Below are 25,164 nucleotides of genomic sequence, written 5' to 3' on the forward strand. Positions count from 1 at the left end.
AATTATCCAATCAGAGTTATCACCTACAGTTGGGTGGGGCACATCTCCATGGAAACAACCTAATCCAAACATTCCAACTTAATCAACATTAATATGTCTGCCTCCACAAGACTGCATCAAAGAACATGGCTTTTTCTGGGGGACATAATACATTCAAGGTACAGGTGGGGAATGACATCGAAGAGGAATGTGCCTGTCAATGGGGGTAAATTTTCCACTTGGATCTGTGTGGAAATATGATCCTGCCTCTATTTTTAGTCTCCTTCTCTAACAACCTTTAGCCGGATTGGAATTTTTCTGCACCTGTAACACATTTTTAATGTAATAGGTCTAGTAGAAATCAGGTTTTATATCATGCTGAGGCCTGTACTGTGTTTCTAGGAGCAAAGATAGTCCAGACCCCAGTTTATCCCTATAGGGAATTAGTGTATTAGTCACCCTATAAAAGCTCAATTTATTATGATTTTTTAAAATGTTTCTTTTAGCACTTGCTTATAAAAAGTGAAGAAGGGAGCCACGAATGTGTCTGTGTTCCATGCCCCCACCTCCTTCTCACATACACACATATCCTCTATCAATTTCATATGAGCCCAGATTCCACAAAATTAAAACCAGAGGTATTGGCTTTGACCAATTAGTTTACCTTTTGCTACATTAGACTCTGCCCTGGTTTGTGCCAATGCAAGTGATGGAAAGGTGAGATTATTGTTCTAGCTGTCCCTTGACAGGGAATTAAAGTAAGTTAGTGAACTGGTGGCTTAGCTGCTTATGGTGACCATGAAGGGCTACTTGGGCCAAGACTTGGATCCGGCTTACTTATGTGTGACTGAGCCCCTCCTTTCTCATCACTCCAGATCAACTGTCTACTGGATAAATGCCATTGGTTGCAGGGGTTCAGTATAGATGCTTCTGCCTGCTTTCCCTCCTAACTGGAGAGTTCTATACAGCTCATCTCCATCACTAGTTTTTAAAAAGAAAGGAAGGAAGGAGGGGAGGAAGGGAGGGGGGAGGGTGGGAGGGAAGAAAAGAAACATCTTGAAGCCTATGTTCACATAAGAACACCTGAGGCAGTGTGGTGGCAGAGAGAGCGCTCGCTAAACACAGGAGTAGAAGACATGGGTTTGTGTCCAGGTACTGCCACCTAAAATAGGCTAAGAATCTGGTTCTAAGCTCCCTGGATTTTGAATTTGGGTGGCTGTTAGGTACTTAAGTGAGCCTTTCATCCTTTATTTCATCCCTTACTCCCCATCCCTAACTCCTGTCCCAGAATGTGATGTAACACAGCAGAAAGAAACCTGGGCTTCCCATCAGAATATCTGAGTTCAAGTATCAGCTCTGCTATTTTCTAGCTGTGTGACCAGGGGCAGATCCAAGTTTTGTGGGGCCTGAATCAGATATAATAATTTGTATCTTCTTTAAGGAAAAAGATACAAAATTATGAATGCAAAATTGCTAGGGCCTCTCCCAGGGCCTTGGAAGGGGCTTGTGCAAGCAAAGATCTCTGATGTGTAAGCTTCATTAGTGTAACTAAATCTCTCTCTCTCTGAGTGGCCCTGTGTCACTTAACTTCTCTGAGCCTGTTATTTCATTCCTAAAATAGATTGAATCTTGCCTGGCTGTCTTTAGGATTATTGTAAGGAACAAGCAAGAGTAATTATGTATAAGAGTGTTGCTGTTTAAAGTGTCATATATTATATACATAGATTATATAGGTCACTTTATGGTTTAGAAATGCATTATTATTATAGTCCCTTCAAGTATTGGTTTAATGTTTGCTTATACTATCTGTAGATACCCTACTCAATTATTTGTCTCAATGCTTCCATTGGTCAGTGGCATTTTCAGAAGGCCCACTATTTGTATTGCTTGATGAATATCAGATCTGTAGATTGACAAATTAGCTTCTGAAACTTTTCTGTGCATGGAATATGAGCAGACTGTCCTTGGACCATCTTCATTCCATCACTGCATATGTAAATGGTTCCTGGCATTAGAGCCTTGATACGTGTGTTTGGAACTTAAAATATATGAGGAACTTGAAAAGACTACATACCTGGATGGTTATCAGTAAAATGTCTAAGGCTGTTGGCTCCTCAGGTGTTGACAGAGACTTCCTCTGGCTTTGCAGCTTTGAGATCTGCATCCATTTGCCATTAAAAAATGAATAGAGCATCTCTACCTCTCGGATGGTGACTATGAGTATGTTTCCATGTCGATCTTTAATGGGCTCATAGTATACTCTTCCCAAGTTGTGGGTTCCAAGTAAATTCTAGAAACAAATAGATTACTGCTAGTTTAGATGATGTTACTCCAATAAAGCCATACACTGCAATAAAAGACAGTGTGAATAATTATCTGATGTTTCTGAGAAGCTGTTTTTTTTTCCAGACCTACACCTAAATATTTGGCATCATAGAAATGTACTTAACAGAAGAAGCCACACAAAAATGTCTTCTCCATCTGCCTGAAAGGATTATAGCAAGAGGCAGAAAATTATGTTTTTTTAAGCAAATTAATATCTGTAAATATCTCCTACCCACATAGACACACCAGCACATAAACCTCAGTTACCAGTACTTGAAGGGAATCCCAGATGCTTTAAAGAAAAATTCCTGATATTTCAAGTATGCTGCTTGTGGAGTTTTCAAGAGATCTACAGTAAGCTAGTATGAGGTGGGCTGTTTAAAATGAAGAAGTGAATTGACAATGCAGCACATTGTGCAGGTCCCCAAGTGACTGCACATTCCCTTCAAGATACTTTAATTGGGAGATTGGCCTGGTTTGACTTATCTGCATTTCAGGGGTTTTATTTATTTAATATTTTGTTAAAATTGTTTATAATCTAGGTCACCTGAGGAGACAATACTTTTAGAAAGGTAGGAAGGGTAAGATGACATCTTAACTGTGGAGAAGCCTAGTTAGCTGTTCCTAACATAAATAGGAATTTTGCAAATATGCAGGTTTTGAAGGTTTTTATCCTAGAGCACTAGAAGGATAAGATAAAATCCCCTCTTGCTTTAAATATTTATGATTTTTAAAATAAATTTTGTCATCCCAGAGCTACTAGCAGTTATTATTTTTTAACTTTATCAAAAAATTAACAAACAATAAAAAAAAATTTCAAACAAAATCCAAAGGAGTAAGAACAAATAACCTAAAACAACTACACTGCTTCCAACATGTTCCTACCCTACCCCAAGAAAATAAACAAACTATAACAAAACAAAGAAATCAGAAGAACAAATAACCTAAAATAGCTACATTGCTGTTTGTGAGCTCACCCCAATACTGATGAGATGACCTGTTAGCATGAGAGCAAAGGGAGACGTGGAATTAGTAAAAGTGACAAGGATGTCTAAAAGTGAATGAACCAGCTGGTCAATATGCACATCTATGAAAACATTGGAATGTTCCCACACAGGTAGGGACTGTGTCTTAAACGTTTTATTTTTCCCTACAGAGACTGGACACATAACAAAATAAGGAATTTCATAAATAATTATTGACACATTATAAAAATTAATTTGGCAAGGTTATTATTTTTTAAAATGGTCTAATCACTCAGATTATTGCTCTCCAATAACTGACTTCTAAATCACAGAGAAGTAACTCGTGTAAGGCTTTTAGTCCAGCTGTATGTAGTACTACAGTTTTATATAGAAACAATATATTGGAAAGTAATACTGACCTATACGCTGGTAAATGGGCTGTCAAACAAACAAACAAACAAACAAACAAACAAAAAAAGAAGCTGATTTGTAGCATTTGACCATTTCTGTGGTGTAAATACTCCCTTCATAGCCGATTTCAAGCTACCAAGGGTTTGACAACGGGCTTTCAAAACTCCTGAATATTTAGCAGTTCGCTCTCCTGAGCCAGCACAAGTTGGCTCCAGTACACCACTGCTATTAAGACTTTAGTTATACTGGTGTTGCGTTTCACAATTGGCTGTCATTCATTAACTGTTGGACTTTTGAAAAATTACTTATCCTTTGTGGCCCTGACTTTCATCATCTGAAATTAAGGGTCTTTATAGCTCAGACATCCCTAACATTAATTCTTACTTCATAGTGTTTGGGGGGTTAAATAAAATCATGCATGAGAACATGCACTGTCAACACTCAAGCTTGATAATAAGGCAAGGTTTAGGGCTTTCTTTAGTGTGCTAATTGAGACCCTACTCTGGCTTACACTTACTCATTTTCAGGACCCAGCCCAGGTTTCACCTTCTCTGTAAAAAGTTTCCCAACTACTCTCTCAGGTAGAATTTACCATCTCTTCTTTTATCCCCTAGTACTTCCTGTATAAACTTCTATCTTATCTTAGAACATCTCTGGCTTTACTGCATCTATTGATGTACATATCATGAGATCATGGTTGTTTCATTTCTGTGTCTCTGGGTCCCTTGCACGGTGCCTGTCATTTGGCAGTAGCTCAATAACATTTTGCTGACTGAATTAACACACTGCATTAAGACATTGGAAAACATTATTTACTTTGGACCAAAGCTGATGGAGAAATATTGATTGAGGTGGTATTTCAGTTAAATAAAGTTATTATCAGTGGTTCACTGTCAGCTTTGGGCATGTTAACTAATGGTCTGAGCAATGAAACACTGAATTCTTCCTGAAATTCTTCATTGACATCAAATTGGGCTGGATAGCTAACTTTTGGGTGAGCCCATTTTAAATGCAGAGCATCTTTGTGAAAATAAATTGCAACCATGTTCCTTGGGGACACATTCAGGGTTCTTTAGGGTCTAAAGGAAAAGCAGTGCCACCATCTGGGGGATATAGGGCCAGAGTCATGCTATGAAACCAAGGTTAGGAAATTTGGACACCCTGCTGATCCTGCAGGGTAAAGAGGAATAAGAGCTACGTGATGGCTAACAGGAATGCAGCAAGGTTATAACTAGAACAAATCACAGGACTGTCAATGAGCCCTAGACAGAGGCCCTGTTTAGAGACCTCTATTCAGTAATGGCATGGGAAGATGAAGAACATCCAGAGTCGGGACATGAAGGCCTGGAAAAGAAGAGTAAAATTTGGGGAAACCATTTTCTATTTACCCTTGAGAAATGAAAAAAGACAGAATATTCATAAATTATTTGGCTCTTACACTCATTTCTAAAAGCCATGTCGATGGAAAGTTTAATATAACACAGTCTGTAGTGTCAGATTATTGCTGTGTTTTAAGGATATGTAGTTCAGACTCCTCTCAATAAAAGAGCAAGGTGCACTGCTGCCTTTTAAGGACTTTGCCATTATCCTAGGAGAAAGAAACACAATATGGGGTCTGGGCCACTTATAGGCTTTCTCATCTTAATTTTTTATCCAACTGCCGGTAGATACTTTTCTGTCCTCCTGACTAGGTAATGTTAATTAATTAACATATATCTCACCTGCTTTCAAATAAAATTTAAGGCCATGTCTCCTAAATAGGTTCCAAATGATGCAGAATAGACTCCTTCTTTTTTCTTTTTCACTATAATATGGATACTTTCTTCTGTCTAAAATTTTTGTTAATTAAAACATAATAAGATGATGAAGTTTTAGGAAGAATGCAGACTTTGGATTAGCTATATCTGGATTTGAATCCAGACCCTGCTACTTCCTACTTGAGTGCTCTTGTGCAAGTTATTTAACCTTTCTGGGCCTGTTTTATCATCAGTTAAATGAATATTAATAATAGTCCTTTCTCATTAAGTGAAGATTCAGTGCGATAAATTTTGTAAAGTTCTTAGCTCAGTGCCTGGCACCTGGTCTGTTAAACGAGTGAAACAGTGTTTTACTATTGTTATTATATATTAAAGATGTCACTGTAGAGGAGAAACTGAAAACAAGGCACATATTGCACACAGGTTGGTATGCCCTGTGAGAAAGGTAAGTCAGGGTGCTGTGGAAATGGGGGTGGTGACGGGGAAGAAATATTGTGATGAAGGCCTCCGTGTGCCCTGATAAAATATCTGGGCCACTATTAAAAAGCATAAGTTGGGGAATGACATGGACAGAATTGTTTCAGATGCCTACTCTTGCAGGAGTGTGGAGAATGGATTGGAGGGTGCTAAGACTGGAGGCAGAGGGATGATTTTGGAGGTTTTTGACATAATTGGAGTAATCAGGCAGTGGTAGTGTGACTGGGAAGGAAACGAGAATAAAATGAGATACACTAGTGGTAAACCAACATATGGGATGTATGTGTGACTGATGCCAATCAGACTATATGCAATGCATTTTACCTTCCTCAGAACATAGTAAAAAATTTTAGATTAATAAAACAGGCTAAAATATTAAGAATGTATCCATTTCCCCCAATTTTTTTCTTCCCCTCTGAAAATTTTCTGCATCCTCCCACCCCACAAAAAAGGTGGCTCCAATATTTTAAGGCATTTTTATTCCAGAGATTATCAAATAGTTTGGGGAACAGGTTCTACAAAAATAGATGAAAGATTTCATCAGGCAAGCCCGAATCTGAAGAAGAGAAGGGAAAGCACAGCAGTGTTCGGGTCTTTGGTGGGACCCTATAAGGGGTAGCTGTTTAGCACTAGAAGGCTCTTTCACCAAGCAGGGATGGAGCTGAGGCAGTCGTGCAGGTAGGAACTATTGCACGAGGCACAATTCTGTGATCCCTTTTCCCTTGGGTTAGCGTTTTCCTTGAGTGTGATATTTGGGGTGCTGGGGATACATTTGTTTGTCCCACCAGTACTTACTAAGGGTCTACCATATACCAGGCATTGGGGATAGAGTGGTGACCAACCTCAGAAATTCATAGTCTGGTGGGTCACTAAACAAATAATGGTACAAATAATTAACTAAAGGGGATAATGATAACCATTCTGAAGGAAGAATACAGAGTGTGCTGAGAGTGATTCACTTAATCAGGAGATCAGAGAAAGGTTCCCTGATGTGTAAAAATTAAACTGAGAGCTGAAGGATATGTAGGCATTAGCAAGACAAAGAGGTGAAAGAAGAGGATTCTAAGGCAAGGAAACAGCACGTGAGCTAGTAAAGGAGACCTAGACAGGCAGGCCAGAAAGTTGGAAGAAAATCAGGAGTGTGGTATGGAAACCAATGGCTGGACAGTTTAAAAAAGGAGAGCTGGACCAAGTGTATCAAGTGCTATGAAGATGTCAAGTTGAGTAGAGAATTTAAAAGTGTCCATTGGATTTAGTGAAACTCAAGTCATTGGCAGAGATAGATCCAGGTTTTGTGGGGCCTGAACCATACAATTTTGGGGCCTTCTTTAAGACAAAGAGTACAAAATTACAAATATAAAATTAAATGTAAAAGTGAATACTTATTTAGAATGAGAAAAAAAAAATCCCCCCTAAACACTAAGTATTTGGAGTTTCAGGTCCCCTTTTCCCCATGATATTTCCTTTGGTAGTCTACCAGAAATGCTTCCTGATTGCAACTGTTCCCACCTAAAACAGGCAAGCCCTGTACTCACAGGGGCTGATGCATGTGAAAGTTCTAGAAGTGCAAGGTTCCTCAGCATCATGCTAAGTCTGCTACTTAAGTCTAGCATCTAAGTCCACTGGTAGCCTCAGAGAGAACCGTTTTGTGGGCCAGGTACCAGGGAAAGGAAAAGAGAAGGACAAGAACTGAAAGGGAGGTGAGGGAGTAAATGGAGAAAGAGAAATGTAGGCAACTCTTTCAAGAAGTTAGGGTGTCAGAAGGAGAAGACAGGGAGTTTGGTAGCTGAAGAAGCCTGTGAAGTCAAGGGAGGGATTTAGGGGGAGGTTAAATTCGATAGAACTGAGTAATTTTAAGTAAAGATAGAAGAGAAGAAATGGGACAAAGAGCACATCTGGAGGGATGAGCCTTTTGTAGGAAGAGTGAAACTCTATCTTTTGGAGTAGTAGTGAAGAAGGAGGAGGTGGGGTTAATGCAAGAAGATTTGTAAATTTGGTAGTGGAAAAATAATTAATTCCCATTTATTTTCTTAATGAATTAAACAGTGAAGGTATCACCTAAGGTGGGGATGGAGAGTAGGAGTTAGGGGAAGGGATGTGGGAGATGAGAGAACATTTTAAATTGTTGTCTTATAGTGTGGGAAAGCAAATTTCGTAGGGAGATGGAATGGGGCTGCTAGGTGGCACTACACGTGAGAAATGTGTCATGAATTTAACATAAACCAGCCATCCTTTTTTTTTTTTCTGGTTTTTCTTCAGCAATGTGCTACTACTCCAGTGTAGACATGTTGGATGCAACCAGGCTTGGGCTTTTGCTAAATAAATAACATGGAGGGAGACTAGAAAATTTAGGATATTTGCAAGGGATTGATTATGATGGCCTAAGGAATCTAAGCTGGATGAGGAAGGAAATAATCTCAGAGAGGCAGGGGGCAGGGAGGCTGATGGATTATGAAAAGTCAAAATACTGGGGACCAAGGAAAGCGAAGAGCTATTTCAGTCAGAGTATTTGAGTGGGGCACACAGACCGTCACAGCTCCCCTCTAGCCTTGCATTGTCTAACTGCACAGGATTTGGCTTCCAAGCAACATGTGATCCTTCTAGCGGTGACTGACAGTATCAGATGAAGTTGTTCTAGGAAGCCTCAACTGAACATATATAAAAAAAAAACTCTGCTTGAAATTCTAAGGTTGTTCAGCCTGTGATGCAGGCACGCCTGGGCTCTATGGTGGATATTGGGAAGGTCTATTTAGGATTCTGAGCTTTCTGGGAAACAATGTTATTAAGGGACCAAGGAGGCTTCTAGGAATGAACTTTGTCCTAAAGGAAGAGCAATTTGAAGCATGGTGGTTTGGTCTAATGCAAGTGGGTCAGTGATAAAAGGGAAGAGTGGTTTGAATTCAGCACAGTCATCTTGGCCCAGCTCCAACTTTTTGAGTTGAAGGAGATTCTGCAGTCAAGAGTGAGTCAAAATGGAGAGCACTGTTTGCTGAAACCACTGTGGCCACTGAAGACACAGTTTAGTAAACCACCTATGAAACGGAATCTAGCCTGGAAGGGTTAAAGCTGATGTTCAGAATTAATTGGGAATAAATAATAATAAAAACAATAATTATTATCATTTCTGAGGGTCAAATTATTGTTATTGCAGGAGTTCAAGAAATGAAGTTTCTCCAACTAGAGGTGGGGTTTGAGCTACAGAAATATTTTTATGGTATAATGACCCTATTTTTATGCCTTGGCTGGTCTGGCCTGGCCAAAGACAGATTACATAGATCCCTGCTATGCAGATTCCTGTGGTCGATGTAACTGACAGCTTTGTTCCTTTGTTGCTGATAAAGGCTTTAATGATTTCATGAAGACCCCCATTACATTTAACAGATGATTTTCTGTGCCAAGAACCACAAATTCAGGTAATACCAGAAAATAATGAGAGGAAAACCCAGAAGAGGTTGGCTGGAATTCAATGCCATTTCTAAGAGGAACTCTGTAGGCTATAGATTCTTGCAGAACTTGGGAACCTGATCTGATTGGATTGATAGTGAGGAAGGATTAATAATTTCAGAATTAAAGGTAAAGTTTTAAGAGTTAAAAAGAAAGCAACAAGTAAAAATGTATGCAACTGTCTGTGCTTTATCAAAAACATCAAGCCGAGAAACTCCCCTACACATATACTGGTCTCTTCCTCTGTCTCCATGTACTCATAGTTAAACAGGATGACAGAGCACCATAGAGTCTTCCAGTGATCTAGTGGAATTCCTCTTGTTTTTCAAGTGATGAAACTGAGGCCCAGGCCAGGAAAATGAGCTGACTTATGAATATCAAATTTGGAACTGATGTCTCATCACTGCTTTTTTATGGATCACTCCTGGACTTGTCAAGAGAGAACCTTGTTCCTCTTCAAAGGGATTGCCAAAGTCACAGTTTCCCTACCTGACCAGGTGTGTGTCTCAAACTGTCTAAGAAGTCTTCATCTGCTAGGGATCTGCAAGAAGAAAGAACTCACCCTTTTCCTTTCCAGGCAAGTGATGGGATTAGTGACTGAACTGTTCACATTTTTCTAAACTTTCCTTCAGGGACTGGGTGGAAGCCTGGCCCCTCACCTGTAGCTGGGCTGTTGCTGCAAGCATCTTCTGCCGAGTTTGCAGGACTGTGGAGGAGGACATGGAGATGGGTACACTCTGCCGCAACCACCTTATATCTTCCCACATACAAGACAGCTGCAAAAGAAGTCACGAGGTCATATCATTGTCCAAGCCAGTGCATGATTTAGGTTGTGGCATCAAAGCAAAGCAGGGAGAAGGAAACCTGACCCCTGATGTTTGTTCTCTAGTCCATTTTCAGATACATGCAAAACAACTTTTTGATCTTTGTCCAATTGGAAAAAGATCTGAATGCTAATGAAACAGTCAGCTCCACATTTTAGTCTTTGCCAAAAGATCCCATAACTCAGAATAGTGGAGACACAATCTGACAGGATGCAAGCTTCTTTGCTTTGAAAATGTAGTGTAGACACTACTTTGCAGTTTTTTATGGTATGAGTATATTAGGACTGAAAAGGACCTTTGTGATAATTTATTCCCCCCCAATACTTTGATCACTGGAGACCCCTCAACTAAGGTTTCAGAGATTTATGTGCAGTAACATCAGTGCCAAGTAGGGAAAAATGAAATCAGAACTCAGTATACCTTCGTGAACCACAGAAAGTCTTGTATAATTGAACTGGTGTGACAGTCATCTATTTCAACAATCGGTATTTGATCTTCATTGGTGACTAACATATTGTCTTTGTAATAAAATATAACAGCTATGTAGAGCCCCCTAAAGAGAAAAAGCAAAATAAAAAATTGTCCTCAACCACTTCCTTTACCAAGTCTGAGTCTTGGGAAAAATTTTCTTTGCACATTGTAGAAGATAATTTACAATATACCAAGAGCATTAATATACGAAGAGCATTAATTTTTCCTGCTAAGTAAGTTCACCGATGAGAAATCTCTGAGAAATGACTACCTTGCCCAGATTCTGAGGAGAAAAGTGAACTTCATTCTGTTAATAACAAAAGAAATTTCCACCAACTTTCTACTTCAGAACCCAAACCAGCTCATCCCTGAAAAGTTAAGACTTCCTGGAAAGCTACATAGGACCCACCGTTTTAACGTCTTCACAAACTTGTTTGAGGAATGGAATAGATGTTTCAGGCTCCTTGAGACTGATTGCTTGCGGCCTGTGGTTTGCAATTTTGAACTTTCTAGAACACAGGAAAAAATACAGTGTAAATTCCATTTGGCAGATGAAAACTCCCACTTCCTACCTCCCACCTTCCTGCCTTCCCCTCTCCTGTCCCCAGCAGTGTCACATATCCTCAGTTTCATGTAGGGATTCAGCTCATTCATTCCTTTCAAGAAGCTCTTATGCCTTGAGATGCCAGTGGTTAACTCAATTAATGAACAGCTCCTCAAAAAAAAAAGATGGAGATGAGAAATATTTATAACTCCAGGGCAAACCACTTAGATGTTCTGTTTTTACTCTCAGAGTGAGGAATGTATTATAAGGTAGGATAAAGAGATATGGAATCAACTCCTTTCCCTTCTGTTCCCTCCCTCTCCCACTGCCTTTAAATATTCACACACTTCTCATTGCTGGCAAAGTTCTCCTTGTTAGTTTACATATTCCATTAAATATTTTTTCATTAAAAAATTAATATAAGCACATTACAGAAAGTTTAGAGAATAGAAAAAAAAAAAGCCTCTTCCCCATATTATTCCACCATTTTAGTACAATCGCTCCTGGCATTCTGCAACAGTTTTTCCAATGCATATGTTGACTTAATAATAGTTATTGGGAGAAGTATGGTTATCATCCTTATTATTCAGAAGAAGAAACTGAGGCTGACATGTTAAATAAATTACCCAAGATCAGAAAGCCAGTATATGGAAAAATGGAAATGTTCATTCATTCATTCATTCATTCATTGAACAGATATTTATTGGGACACAATACTGTGCAAGGCTCTGAGGCTGCAGTGGTGAGCAAATCATCCACTGCTTCCGCTCTGCTCTTTAATTTACAACTTGGGGCTCTTGCTAATAAACACAGTAGATTTCCTACAACAGTAAGTCTTTGAAAAGAGTGCTCCATGGAGCTGAGCTAGATGATCACTGAAACCCTTTTCAACTCTCATTTTCTATATAATGACAGGAAGCAGAGGTTACTGAGATCACCACCAAACTTTTGACAGACATGTCACTGGAGATAAGAACATAGCCTATATCACTGCTGTTAGGCGTAGAAACCTGGAAGGATGGCCCATGGCTGAGGCCCAGTGTGGTTCTGCTTATGATCTTGTAGGAGCATTGGAATGAACTGACTGACCCAAGCATTCATGCCAGCTTCAAGCTTGTGCTGGTACTGGTTATCCCTGGCAGAACAAAGCAAAAGCATTTTCTTTTATGACTTGAACATGAATTTGGCTAGTCATATCCTATTTGAAAATGATGCTGCTAGGATTTCCCTTTAAATGTAGCATACTAAACATATTCATTCCATATCGCTGTCTCCTGAAACTTTACTAAAACCATAGCAATGAGATACATCAATCTATAAAGACAAAAGAGATGGGAAAGCAGAGAAATGCAAATAAATTTTGGAGACTGGAAAACAGATGGACAGATGGATTTAGCAGACCTGAGCAAGATGAATCCTAAGCCAGCAGTAGAGAAAGCTGGGAAGTAATCTGATTCACCTCATGGGCAGCACATCCTTCCAGAAGTGTGCGGTGAGGGAAGCTAAAATCAGGAGGATTTGTTAAAAGTCTGTGTCGAAAGCAATCAGACTTCTAGATCACGCCCTTATCCTTTATAGCTGGACAAATGCCCCTTTTCCACTCTAGAAGAAAACTATTGGCTTATTTTCTAAAAAGTATAAAAATAGAGGTCTTCAGAGTAGGAGATACCACATACAGTTAAAAATGGGGTGGGGGATACAAAGTAATTCGGGCAGAGAATAAAAATGTATTTACAGGGCAGCCCTGAGGAACTGGGGAAAAATGCGGAAATGTTGGACTTCACCACTAGGGTTATTACTGATTTTCTTGCAAACATTGAAGACTGCCAATTCAGTAGGCTGAGCCCTCGATCTTGGGGCTTGCCCTTATGAAGCTTGTTACTGCAAAGGAGAGGCTAAGACTACTTATAATTGTGCCCAAGAGTCTCCCCCGGAGAACCTCTTTGTCACTCAGATGTGGCCCTCTCTCTAAGCCCACTTGGCAGGTGAACTCACTGCCCTCCCCTCTACATGGAACCTGACTCCCAGGGGTGTAAATCTCCCTGGCAACGTGGGACATGACTCCAGGGAATGAGCCTGGACCCAGCATCGTGGGATTGAGAAAATCTTCTTGACCAAAAAGGGGAAGCGAAATGAAACAAAATAAAGTTTCAATGACTGAGGGATTTCAAATGGAGTCTAGAGCTCATTCTGGAGCTTATTCTTATGAATTATGTAGATATCCCTTTTTAGTTTTTAGTGTGTTGGAATAGCTAGAAGGAAATATCTGAAACTGTTGAACTACAACCCAGTGGCCTTGATTCTTGAGACTATTGTATAACCATGTAGCTTACGCGGTATGACTGTGTGATTGTGAAAAACTTGTGGCTCATACTCCTTTTATCCAGTGTATGGACAGATGAGTAGAAAAATGGGGAAAAAATTAAATGAAAAATAGGGTGGAATGAGGGGATGGAATACTTTGGATGTTCTTTTTTACTTTTATTTTTATTTTTTTGGAGTAAGAAAAATGTTAAAAAATTGTGGTGATGAATGCAAAACTATACAGTGGTACTGTGAACAGTTGACTGTACGCTGTGGATGATTGTATGGTATGTGAATATATCTCAATAAAGCTGAATTTTAAAATAACCCCCCAAAATGGGGCAGGCATGTGTGTATGATACTGTACCCAAAATAGGTGGATTAAATAAAAGTTCCAATGCAGTGTTTCCCCTTGGGCTCTCAGGACACTGGTACCCAAATTGATGCCCTCTAGAGAAGAAACTTCTCCGGCAAATCTGATCAGCCCAAGAGAAAATACCCAAAGATATTGACATTGGGGGTTTTTCAATGAAAAAGACAAGCCAGATCGCCCCCCAGTTCAGCCTATTAATAAAGAGCACTATTCACATGCTCACAGCTTCCCAATAGCTACTCAGTGTCCTTCTCTTAAATTTGAGCTAATGTTCAGAATCACCAGACAGTTGAGAAAAGCATCTAACATGAAAGAGAGAGGCCCCCCCAAAATAAATTAATTAAATTAAATTAAACAAAAGAGCAATTTAGAGGAAAGAGAGACTCTGCTAAAGAACATACAAAATGAAACAGAGCCTATCATTAATGTCCCAAGAGATAAGAGAAAATATTGCATACTTGTAGAAAGGGTAGAAATCTTTAAAAAGAAAAATCCAGAGGGAAAAAAAGAATTGGAAATCAAAAATATGTTATAAAAAGCTGACAAACCCAATAGAAGGCTTAGAAAATAAAATTGAGGATATCTCCAAAAAGTAGAGTGACAGGATAGGGAGATGGAAAGTAGAAGAGAGAAAAAAAGGAAAATTTAAGGGCTAATCTAGGAAGTTAAACATCTGAAGAACTGGAGTTCTAGTAAGAGAGAGCAGAGGAAAAAGAGTGAAATAAATAATTTAAGAAAATGTCTTATAATTGAAGGGTATGGGTTTCCATATTGAGAAAACTTCCGAAGTGCCTAGCATAACAGATAAAAACAGAGCTACACTAAGGCATATTCCAAATTTTAGAACATTGAAGACAGAAAGAAAACCTAAAACCTTCCAGAAAGGGAAAACAAACTTTTCATATGAAACCTTTGGGATCAGAATGCTATTGGACTTCTTAGCACTGAAAGCTAGAAGAGAATGAAGCAATGCTTTCAAAATCTGAATGAAAATTATTTTAACCATGCATTATTTACTTACCTAAACTCTTGAATAAAGGTAGAATAAATACATCTTTAAATATCCACTGTGCTAATGAATTTAATCCATTATCTATTTAATATTCAAAACAACCCTGCAAGATAGATATCATCCTAATTTTACTGATGAAGATGCTATGGCTCAAAGAGGTTAAATGATTTTCTCAAAGACACACAGATAATAAGTGGAAGAACTGGTATTTGTAAAAATTTTTTTTCCAGTTTTGAAGTTTGCAAAGGTTTATTACTCCAATAAACTTCACAGTGCATCAATGCAGTTGAGTATCTTAAATAACAATTTTGTAGTTCTCACTATGCAATACCTGTGTTATCCTTATTTTATCCCCTTAGATTTAGAGTTATGTTAAACTATCACAGAATTATTTCCCTTTTGCATGAGGTCATTTCTTTTATCTTGGTGTCCTATAGGTTCACAATTCCAAAGTTTGTGCCTTGGAACACTAATTCTGTGAAAAAAGTTTCACATAGTCAATTAAGTTTGGAAAATGCTTGGTTAATCAAATTCAGTGTCTCTTCATTGCATGATTTCTCAGAGTCTTTAATATTTCAGTGTCTATATTTCTCTATTTTCAGGAGAGAAATGTAGAACACAATATTTTCCAAACTTACTTGACTAGAGAACATTTCTCAGTTGAGCAGCTTACGGGACCAGTGTTCTTTGAAACACACTTGCGGTACTGTGTGAGTGTCCTGAGTACATTTCAAGATTTAAAAAAATTCCCTCCTTTTTGGGAAGTTCTACCTTATACCTTACTTAAATCTTTCTTGATATTGTGTACATATTTACTTCCCTATGTGTGTGTGTCCGGGAGCGGGGCGGGTAGGGAGCATGTCCTTGAGAAATGTTGAAACTATAGAAAAATTTGGGCTGTCTAGACAAATCTTTCTTGTTGTTGGATAGTAACAGGGAGAACATCTAAATCCTCAGATAATATACCCCAAAACCCTTATTCTCAATGAGTAGTTTTAATTTCCCCTCTCCAGTAAAGATCAAATATGAAGTGCCTTCTGAATTGCAAAGAATTATCTGGCTTGGTCCAATTGCTTCATGTCTTTTGCCTACCATATAGATCCAACGTGCAAGGGAGTGAGTGGGGAAGCTGTAGGAGGCAGAAGAGGAAAAAGGAGCCTAGATAATAGCAGGTCTGGTTAAATGAGCCCTGAAAAACTAACTGTACTTGGGTCAGTGTGGAACAATGAAGGCCCTGGTCTGAGGAAAGTCTTTGTAGAGATCTGGTAATGAAAATCCCACTTGAGTTTCCTTCTCAAGCATCAACACACATCTCTTAGTGAAACACTCATTAGAAGAACTTTATTTTCTTGCAAACACTTGTCCTCTTTTCTAGCCAACCCTTCTGAAGGGCTCTGAAGTCATAGTTCTACAGCAATTGGGAACAACTTCTTGCTAATGCTAAGTATGATATTTTTGCACCTAGCTAAATCTCAGCATCTCTTATTTTCAACTGTGGATTTCTTACCCAGCTGGCCCAGCAGTGCCCTGAAGCTAGAGAGTGCAATGCAGTTGGGGATCTGATGGATGAAGGAGCATGAAAAATGAAAACTTTATGGAGGCTTTAATTCTCCAAATAAAACTAAGTGCCTTTCCACGAATCATTACACAGATTGAAGAGCTGACCCAGACCCATCTGAACAGCTCAAGTAGAAGAGAAGCTTTTCCAAAAGCTTTTCAGAGATTTCTCTGGGTATAGTTGGCTGAGATCTAGGGAAGGTATGCTTTGCTTTCCCCTGAGCAGTAGTACAGGGGAAGATTAAAATTCAAGGTGAAACTAAAATTCAGAGCCCTGCTTCTGATACAAGGGTGGGAGACAAAAATAAGGTGTGGCAGGAAGGGAGCTGGGATTGGAGTGGAATTGGAGTCAGAAACCCCTGATTGGAGTTCTGATTCTGTCTTTTCCTGGCATTGTGACTTTGGGCAAATCATTTTACTCCAGTGGTAATTGCCAAAAGAGGACAGAAAGAAGATATTGATTCTGCAAATGCACTGGAAACGATATTGCAAATATATATGAAGGTTTATTGTTATTGTTGCTGTTGTGACTGGTTGAGCCGCCTCAAGGAGGCTTGGAGAATTTCCTTGGAGGTGAGAAGTTTGAGGGAGAATATCCCAAAGATCCAGCCCCACTGAGGAGCTTTATGAAGGAACAATTCAAAGGGAAGGGAACTAATGGCAACTACTGTTCTTCCTGTGCTTGTTTTCAAACTGTTCCTATGGAGAGAGGGTACAAGAGAAAGAGAGGAGGGAGGGAAGGCGAGGGAAGTCTCTTCTTAAGGGTTAAAGCAAGATAGCGCTGTAAAGTGATTCCAGATGTACAAATATTAATATCTCTCTCTCCCTGATGAATGAGAAGGTATGACCCAGTTAGGAAACTACTAAAATTACCGGCGCCACTGAGACCTCAGCCGATGGCCCAGCACAGATTTTTATCCTTACCCCGGCAACTGCACTGCTGATGAAGGGTTCGGACCTGCTGCAGCAGACCTTCCAAAACTTCACTCTGTCCCTTGTGTCTGGGCTCTCTGTCGTCATAGTCTTTCCAGTCTATTGAACAAAAGAAACAAACAAAGTGAAATTTTAAAGCAGGGGAGGCCTATTCCCTGGCTTGCCTGAGATGTGGGAGTTTTGCTCCCACTTCCCCCGGCCTCTGGATGAGCCCTTGGCACACAAGAGCTCACAGGCAATGCCAGCTGTTTGGAAGCTGCCATTGTTCAGGGCCCTGTGCAAAACAGTAATTGTGGTTGGTTTCTTGTGTTGGGCAGTTCTAGGGCAAGAGAAAATGGTCACTGAAAGCCAAAAGGCATTAGGAGTTCAACTGTCTCCTCTTCCAGCCTCCCAGCGCCCTGCCCTCCTTTTCAGCATCCCATGTCCTAATCAGTTCCTGGGCCATTGCCCCTCTCAGCACCCCGAGTCTTCACTGGATTTCCACAGTAGGAAAGAAAGAGGTGGAAATGTGCAAACTAGATGAAATCCACAGTCCCAATGCTTTTACTGTAGGTTTCACACTTTTGGCCAAATTGACATTTCTTTCCAAGGAAAGAGCCCATGTCAGATGCCAAGAAATGGAAATCTACATTTTACTCTAATGAATGTCTGCTTTGGTTAGCTGGCACAGTAACCCCTGCACATACTCCGAGCCACCAACCACCCTGTCTGCAGTCTCTAAATATACAGTATTAGCTTACATAGCAAATTTAAATTGCAATACCCACTGAGATTTTTCTCCCCCTTCTATTTTCATTCCATTTGGCTATAATGATATCAAGAGTAATAACTTGTATGGGACTAATGTCAAGGCTGTAATTCTGCTGTCTCCAACTCTTGATTTTATTTTCAGCAGGTCAGTCATTTCATCATCCATCCTTTCTTCCCCCTATTCGCTTTCTCTCAGTTGTACTTGCTGAACCTTTCAAAAGCCACAACTTAAAGCAGTTCTTGGTTGAAATTCCTTCTCCAAAATTGCTAGTCATTCTTCCTCAGAAAAGCCAGTTGTGAACTAACTAACCAAGTTATGAATTAACCAGTTATGAACTAACTAACCAAGAGAGTATCTTGGGCTTAAATTCTAGTTGAATAAGTTTCAGATCCCTCTCCACCTCAGATTCATTTTTCAGTATGGGGTTCCCTTGTTCAGAGATGTAAGCAGATGCTGTGCAGTTAAAGTTAGGTGAAAGCATTCTGCATTGGTCCATTTATGACCTAGCAGTATGGCACATTTAGGAGGAACAGGCTCTGGAGTCAGACGGGCTCGGGTGTGAATCCTAGATCTGTGGATTCTTAGCTCAGTGTTTCTAGACAACTTACTTGCACTGACAGAGCCTCTATCCCTTAATTTAAAAGATGAGGACAGTATCTACCTTGTAGGATGTTTGCGAGAATTAAATAAGAGACTATGTATTGGGCATCGGGTACCATGTCCATTGCCTGCAGACATTCTGCAAACAGTAACTTAAAAAGAAGAGAATTCATTGATGGAGGAGAGCTAACTCCCTGGGTAGTGAGTATGGAAACACTATGCCTCATTATCAGATGATTTTTACCTATGAAGAATGGGGCCTTGCAGAATTTTTAGCCCTTCTTTCTCCTGTCCTCCCCCATGTGCCCTTCTCCATTGTAACCTTTCAGAAGACTGAGGCCCAGAGATTCCAGTCCTTTGTCACTCAGCCTTTGGTGTCACCCAGGACTATAATGTAGTTGTGTGAAACCCCCCCATAGAGTCACTATATTATACCACAGATGTGCACTTTTTATTTCTGTTGGGGAGGTGGGTCGGAAGTTTGATTGGAGTTCATCTGGTGTGACCTACTGTGGTCCAGTCTGAAGACAGGCATTGGGACAGGTGTCTTTTGTAGACTCTTAGTTCCTTGTGGCAGGAACCAGGACTTGCTCTTTGCCTCAGGTTTCTTCTCTGTGAAGTGGGTTTTTGAATCTCTTTTTAGGTTATTTGAGTTTAAAATAAATAAAGTAAAGCACTATTGTAGGCACATGGGAGACCCCATAAGGGTGGTGAGGCATTATGAATAGATGCATGATGGTGTGCAGGAAGAACAGGATAGGGAAGGGCTTCTGCTGGGAAATTTGGAAATCACGAGGAAAGAAACTGTTAGTGGCCTGGCATCCGCGCACCAAAAGTTGCCATCATGGATTCCCAGAGGCCATTATAAGTTTGTTCTCTTATTTGGATGGATGCATCTGAAGGGCTCAGGATAAGATGATCAATGTTGTTTGCTTAATAAGACTCCAGGATGGCTGAATTATGATGTGGCCCCAAACATGCCCATACATTCTAATGAGCATCAACACTGCTATGAAAGCAACGGGAGCTGTGATGAACCTGGTTTTTTCAGCTGAGCCCTATGACATCAGAGGTGAGCACGATCTGAGGACTTTGTGATACTTGAATACTTGCTAAATTGCAGCCTAAGTGAGCATGGATAAGATGCCAAGGATTTTGGAAAGAATGAGTTTTTCTCATAGATGTTTGGAAGGTTCTGACAACTACATAAAATAGGGGACTTTAGGGATGAGGGAGAAAATTGAAAATATATTAAGAAATCAGGAACCTGACAGGAATAAACATAGTGTGGTAGGAAAAGAGCAGATTGTGCCACATGATACAGTTCACTGTTCTGGTAATGAGGCACTTCAACTGCAACACAATGCAGAGCTTACATTCACTGGCGATATCAGAGCTTTCCTGATCATAACTCAGACCAGCCTGTCTGGGTCCTTTTCACTTACTATGTACCATACCATATAACATTAAGTCTATAAAAACACATTAAGGCCTTTTGTAAAAATATTGAAAAATAAGTTTTATAGCTTATTGGAACATATTACCAAATTTCCAATTACTGTGTCATGTTAGAATACATTGTCCTCTGGTAAATATCTGAATACCCATGTATGTTACATCACAATGTCATGCTCTGTTTATAAATAGAACTGAAGTGTTTTTATATTGTTCTTTCCAAGCGATATGGCATGTCTGCAGCAACTATAACCACATGTTAGGATTTCAGTTCTTTGACAGTTACCTCTACTAACCAAACATGCCATCTTTGAAAGCATTTAGAATGCTATGTTAATTACCAATTATTAAGTGACTCCTCCCAGGCCAAGACAATTGCTTTGTCATTCTGCAGAGAGCTCTTCAAATGGCTGTTAGAGTGTCTGAAGAGAATTTGAGTTTGTAGAACCTGAACATCTGACCCTTCATAGGTAAATGTGTCCATATGCAGATCAGGATCTGCATGATGTATGCATATGGAGTGGGTTCCTCACCACCTGAAAGTGGCTTTCGGGTCAACTGAGATTAGTGTTTTTTTACTTTTTGGTCCTTTCCATCCCTTCAACCCCAATAAAACATACTGTTTTTCTTTTCTTTGTTTTTTTTTTTTCCCCTGGCATGGGATTGGTTCCCTTAGTATCTTAATCTTCCCAGTTTGTGTTTCTGGTAAATCTTCAAAGCAAAAGACCTCCAAATATGAATGGAACCATTAAAACATCAAATGTTGGGGGAGGCAGGGACCTCAGAGATCTCTAACACTGGTGGTCCAAGGAGGCTCTGTATGACCTGGCATAGCTATTGAATCCACCACACAGTGGTCAGACATGGTTGGCTGGCTCTTAATTTCTTGTCTGTCAAGAAAGGCACTGATGACCTTTCTTGACAGACAAGTGTCATGTGTGTGTGGGGGGGTGGTGGTGGTGGGGGAGTGGGTGGTGGACCAATCCCAGCTCAAATATGGCTTGGCCATGTACCAGACCTTGGGCAAAGCAACATCCTCTCTGAATTCCAATTTCCTCACTAACAGAGGAGGAGGACAACAGTATAGTAGTTAGGAGCAAGGACCATGGTGTTTGGACCTGCTTACGTTAAGTGTGTGATGTTGGACTCTGTGTATGTGCCTCTGTGTTCAGAGTTCCCTCATCTGTAAAATGGGTCTAATAATAAAAAATACCTCATGGGTTTGCTACGAAGATTAAATGAGTTAATCCACATACAAATAAGTCTTATAAATGTTAGGTCTGATGTAGATAGAGATGCACATGATGATAATGATGATGTTTACCTATAAGACAGGAACAATGATGAAGGATTATTGTACAGATTAAGTGAGATGCTGAATGTGAAAGTCCATAATATACAGCCTGATTCATGGTTGATCCTGGGTAGAGGGAGTTTATAAAACTTGAAAAATGTATAACATATAAGAAAGAACACTAAAAGCACCCACAATCTCACAACTCAAATAGGCACGGTAAATTTTGATAGTTACACACACAGAAAGACCTATGCAACTGTAAACAAACTCACAGTTTAGATTTTAGGTGGAAAACACATTTTGCATTATAATTTTACATAGCACTTATATTGTGAGAATTTATTTCACACAATTTTTTTAAATGCCACTTTTAGTGGCTGCATTTTGTTCTGTGATAGGGATATGGATATGTCATACTTTATTTAAGCATAAATTAATATTGGATATTTGCTCTTCCCACTACTCATATTTTGCTATTATCAATATACTGCTGCAGTGCACATCTTTGTATGAAATCATTTGTGTACATATCTGTTTCCTTAGATTAGATTCCTAGATGTGTGATTATAGGGTAAAAGGATATAGATTTTCTCAAGAAGGCTGATATATGATGGCACATTTCTTTTCACAGAGAATGTAGCAGTTTGCACTCTTCACAGGAAGCATATGACACCATTTTTAGCAATCATATTAGTGAAGATTTTTTTAAATGAAAATGTAATTCAGAGCAATATTCTTGTTATGTAGAAAAATCTATCACAGGATATGTCTAGAGATGTTTGTCCTGGTTAATTAAGTTTTCTGGGTAACAGAGAGTTACCAAACACACCAGGCATAAATAATTAATCTTCAATTAATTAGAAGAGGCTTTGTTGGGCTTCTCGTCTACCATAACAAATGTTATAGATGGTACTTGTAACAGAGTGAGCCTGTTAGTAAGAAAGGGTTTCTTCTGACAGAATGTCAGATAAGAAAGATTTGCAAGATTTTGTTCTCTTATCAAATCAACGTGGATGTAGCTACTGGTAGTGAGGAAGGGAGGATGACTGCTGAAATGGACCATATGTCCTCGGGGCCACCCACTCTCACTGTGCCATCTTACCCCATCACATGGCAGCCCTATGGAGGAGAATCATCAGATGCATCCTACAGAGGTCAAATTGAGACTCAAAGACTTTAAGATCACACAGCATCAATAAAATGTAAAGGGCTTCAAATTTAGTCTTGCATGTTCCGAATTTCCTCTCCTTTCACTCCACTGAGCTGCCTCCTAGGGGAATATTTCTGCAGAGGAGTCATTCATTGTGCAGCCCAGGGTGCTGTCCTGAGGAGGTCTTGGTGGTCCCAAGCAGTGGGGGAGGGGGTGGGGGTGGGGAATGGCAATGGCACCCGGGGATGGAGTGGGAGTTGGAGCCTGTTGCCAGGCTGGAGAGGGTTCACAGCCACCACCTACTGGAAGGAGAGGCACAAGCCGGTGTTGTGGTCTGAGCAGGTCCCCATCCTTTCATGTTATAAGCTGAGACTTGCATAAAATACTGTTGGCCCTGCAAAATATTGATACAGAGAGAAAGAAGCATCAGGTATGTTATTTAATCAGTTTTACCCTAGAAATGGATTCCTGTGTCTGATTAACTTGTCCATCCTTTTGGAACTCTGTTGCTCATACTTTCTGTCTAAGAAAGTATGCTTGAAGCTTCTGGTTTTTCTTGATTATTATATTACCATAATTACATTTGGAGTATCTTCTAAGTTTACGAGTACTTTCTCTTTTTTTTTTCCAGAATCAGAATATCGTAATCATTTTTCTTGACCAAAAAAAAAAAAAGTACACCAAGTTTAAAAAATCACACAGTTCTATAGGTTTGTTTACCAAAAACAGCAAACCCCATCCTCACTTCTTTGTCCTTATTTTCCCCCTCCAGAGGCAACCACCATTACCTCTTTTAGCTGGGCAACTTGTTCTATAAAATTAACAAGTTACAATGAACATTTTTTTTCCAAGTTAATACATTAAAGATCTGCTTCATTCTTTTAGTGGCTGCATAGTATTTCACTGTGCACAAACATCATTGTATATCTAACCAACCCCCCACTGATGGACATTTAGATTATTTCTGTTATAATAGTAAATAATGCTAAATAATGATGCAATAAATATTCTTTATTCAGTTGTTCAAACTGTTATTTTATTAACTCTTAGATGTTACTTCAAATTTAAACCCGTTATTAAAACAATGGCAACACTCTTTAATGTCTTTTTTTATGGCAGTAAGAACTATGGAGTTGTTTTGTTTGCTGATTTTTTTTTCAAATGTTTATGTTTTATATTTTTGCTTTGTGAAGTTTTTTTTTTTTTTTTCTTAATGAAGCCAAAGAAACATTTAGAAGCCTATATTTGATCATGAATTGCTTGGAAAAACTGAATTGTAAAATGGTGTTTGAAGTTAAAAAATAAATAGCACATCTTTGTAGAGCCTTTGCTAGGGATTGAATAATGTTGGCCTAACCATATTATGAAGTTAATTTTTTAACATTAAAAAATGGTTTTTGTGTGCCACAAAGTTACAGGGATTCTGTAAAAGTGTAAATCTACTCCCTGGCTTTTATATGATTTGGATAGTGTCTGCATTGCCCTCTTTGGACAGCCAAGTGGAGAAAACCTTAATCCCTATAAAAATCAGTTCAGATATTAGAGAAGTTCTTTATGGAGTGTTTTCCATTTTTCTCACCATATCACTTTTTCTTTTAAGCAATGAAAATTCCCTTAGGGTTCTCTTCTGGCCTGCTTCCATCATGTGAGCTACTGAGTGGGGAATCAGTCTTCTGCTGAAACAGTCTCTGAGGGCCACCCACTCAGGGGGCTTTGTTTGCTCTGATAATCCTCAGTGTTAGCCGCTGGTGTGGACGTGTGATCGGTACTAAAAGGCAGAATTCTGTGGCAGTGACCCAGCCACCACAAATTCTATTAGAATAAACTGGCTCCGACTTGAAGAGATGCAACTTAATGCAGCTTTTAAACGCTGGGGTTCAGGATTATACTTTACAAATAAGTGTTTTAATTAACTAATATTTTAGAAACAACAATACAATTCTCCTCCTACCTTGACTGTGTGAGGGTCTTATATTAATTGTATTATATTCTATATTAATTATTTGAATTGGACCAAAAATACAGACATGATTTAAGTTCACTTTTGATTTTGATGATCCAGTGGTGTTGCATTTTAATTGTTTGGGGAAATACAGGGTCTGCTCCAGTTTCAACTTTTTCACTAGATGTTTTATTTTTTGCAATTATGGTATGGTTTGTAGTTCCATAAATAATTAGTATTTTGGTTTAGATTGGTTAAACAAACGAGCACAGTTTTTTTCCAGTTTTTCACTCACAGTTTAAATTGGTTCAGGTTACTATGAAATGCAGCTCCACCATATATAGTTTCTTTGTGAAAGCATATTTAGGCAGTTTTTTTTTTTTTTTTTTTTTTTTTTTTTTTTTTAATCAAGGGAAAAGGATTTCTCTCAGGAAATTGTGTGACTCCAATTGATGACTGATCTCCACCGAGGTTGTGGGGGTGAGGGTTAGATGAGGCTGTTATTTTTACCATCAGACAGTGGGAGTCAAAATTGGATCTCTCAGAGCCTTTGATCCCCCCGGAAGATTAAACTGTGATCCAGAAAGCAGCAG

At 39.3% G+C, this 25,164-nt stretch overlaps 1 protein-coding gene across 4 annotated transcripts in view; it reads right to left on the minus strand.

The window, feature by feature from the left end:
- The window catches only part of ANKFN1 (ankyrin repeat and fibronectin type III domain containing 1), a 389,228-nt gene that overhangs the window by 50,906 nt on the left and 313,158 nt on the right, over positions 1-25,164 (minus strand). For 3 of the 4 annotated variants that reach the window (XM_037809529.1, XM_037809532.1, XM_037809530.1), the window contains exons 9-14: positions 22,933-23,023; positions 17,368-17,475; positions 11,063-11,162; positions 10,603-10,735; positions 10,018-10,134; positions 2,054-2,269 (exon numbers count right to left, since the gene is read on the minus strand). In XM_037809529.1, coding sequence (XP_037665457.1) covers positions 2,054-2,269; positions 10,018-10,134; positions 10,603-10,735; positions 11,063-11,162; positions 17,368-17,475; positions 22,933-23,023 — 765 coding nt within the window. The remainder of the gene's footprint in view (positions 1-2,053; positions 2,270-10,017; positions 10,135-10,602; positions 10,736-11,062; positions 11,163-17,367; positions 17,476-22,932; positions 23,024-25,164) is intronic. The other variant, XM_037809531.1, reaches the window with a different exon arrangement.

The sequence above is a fragment of the Choloepus didactylus genome, chromosome 18 (genome assembly GCF_015220235.1).
Source record: "Choloepus didactylus isolate mChoDid1 chromosome 18, mChoDid1.pri, whole genome shotgun sequence".
Taxonomy (NCBI): Eukaryota; Metazoa; Chordata; class Mammalia; order Pilosa; family Megalonychidae; genus Choloepus; species Choloepus didactylus.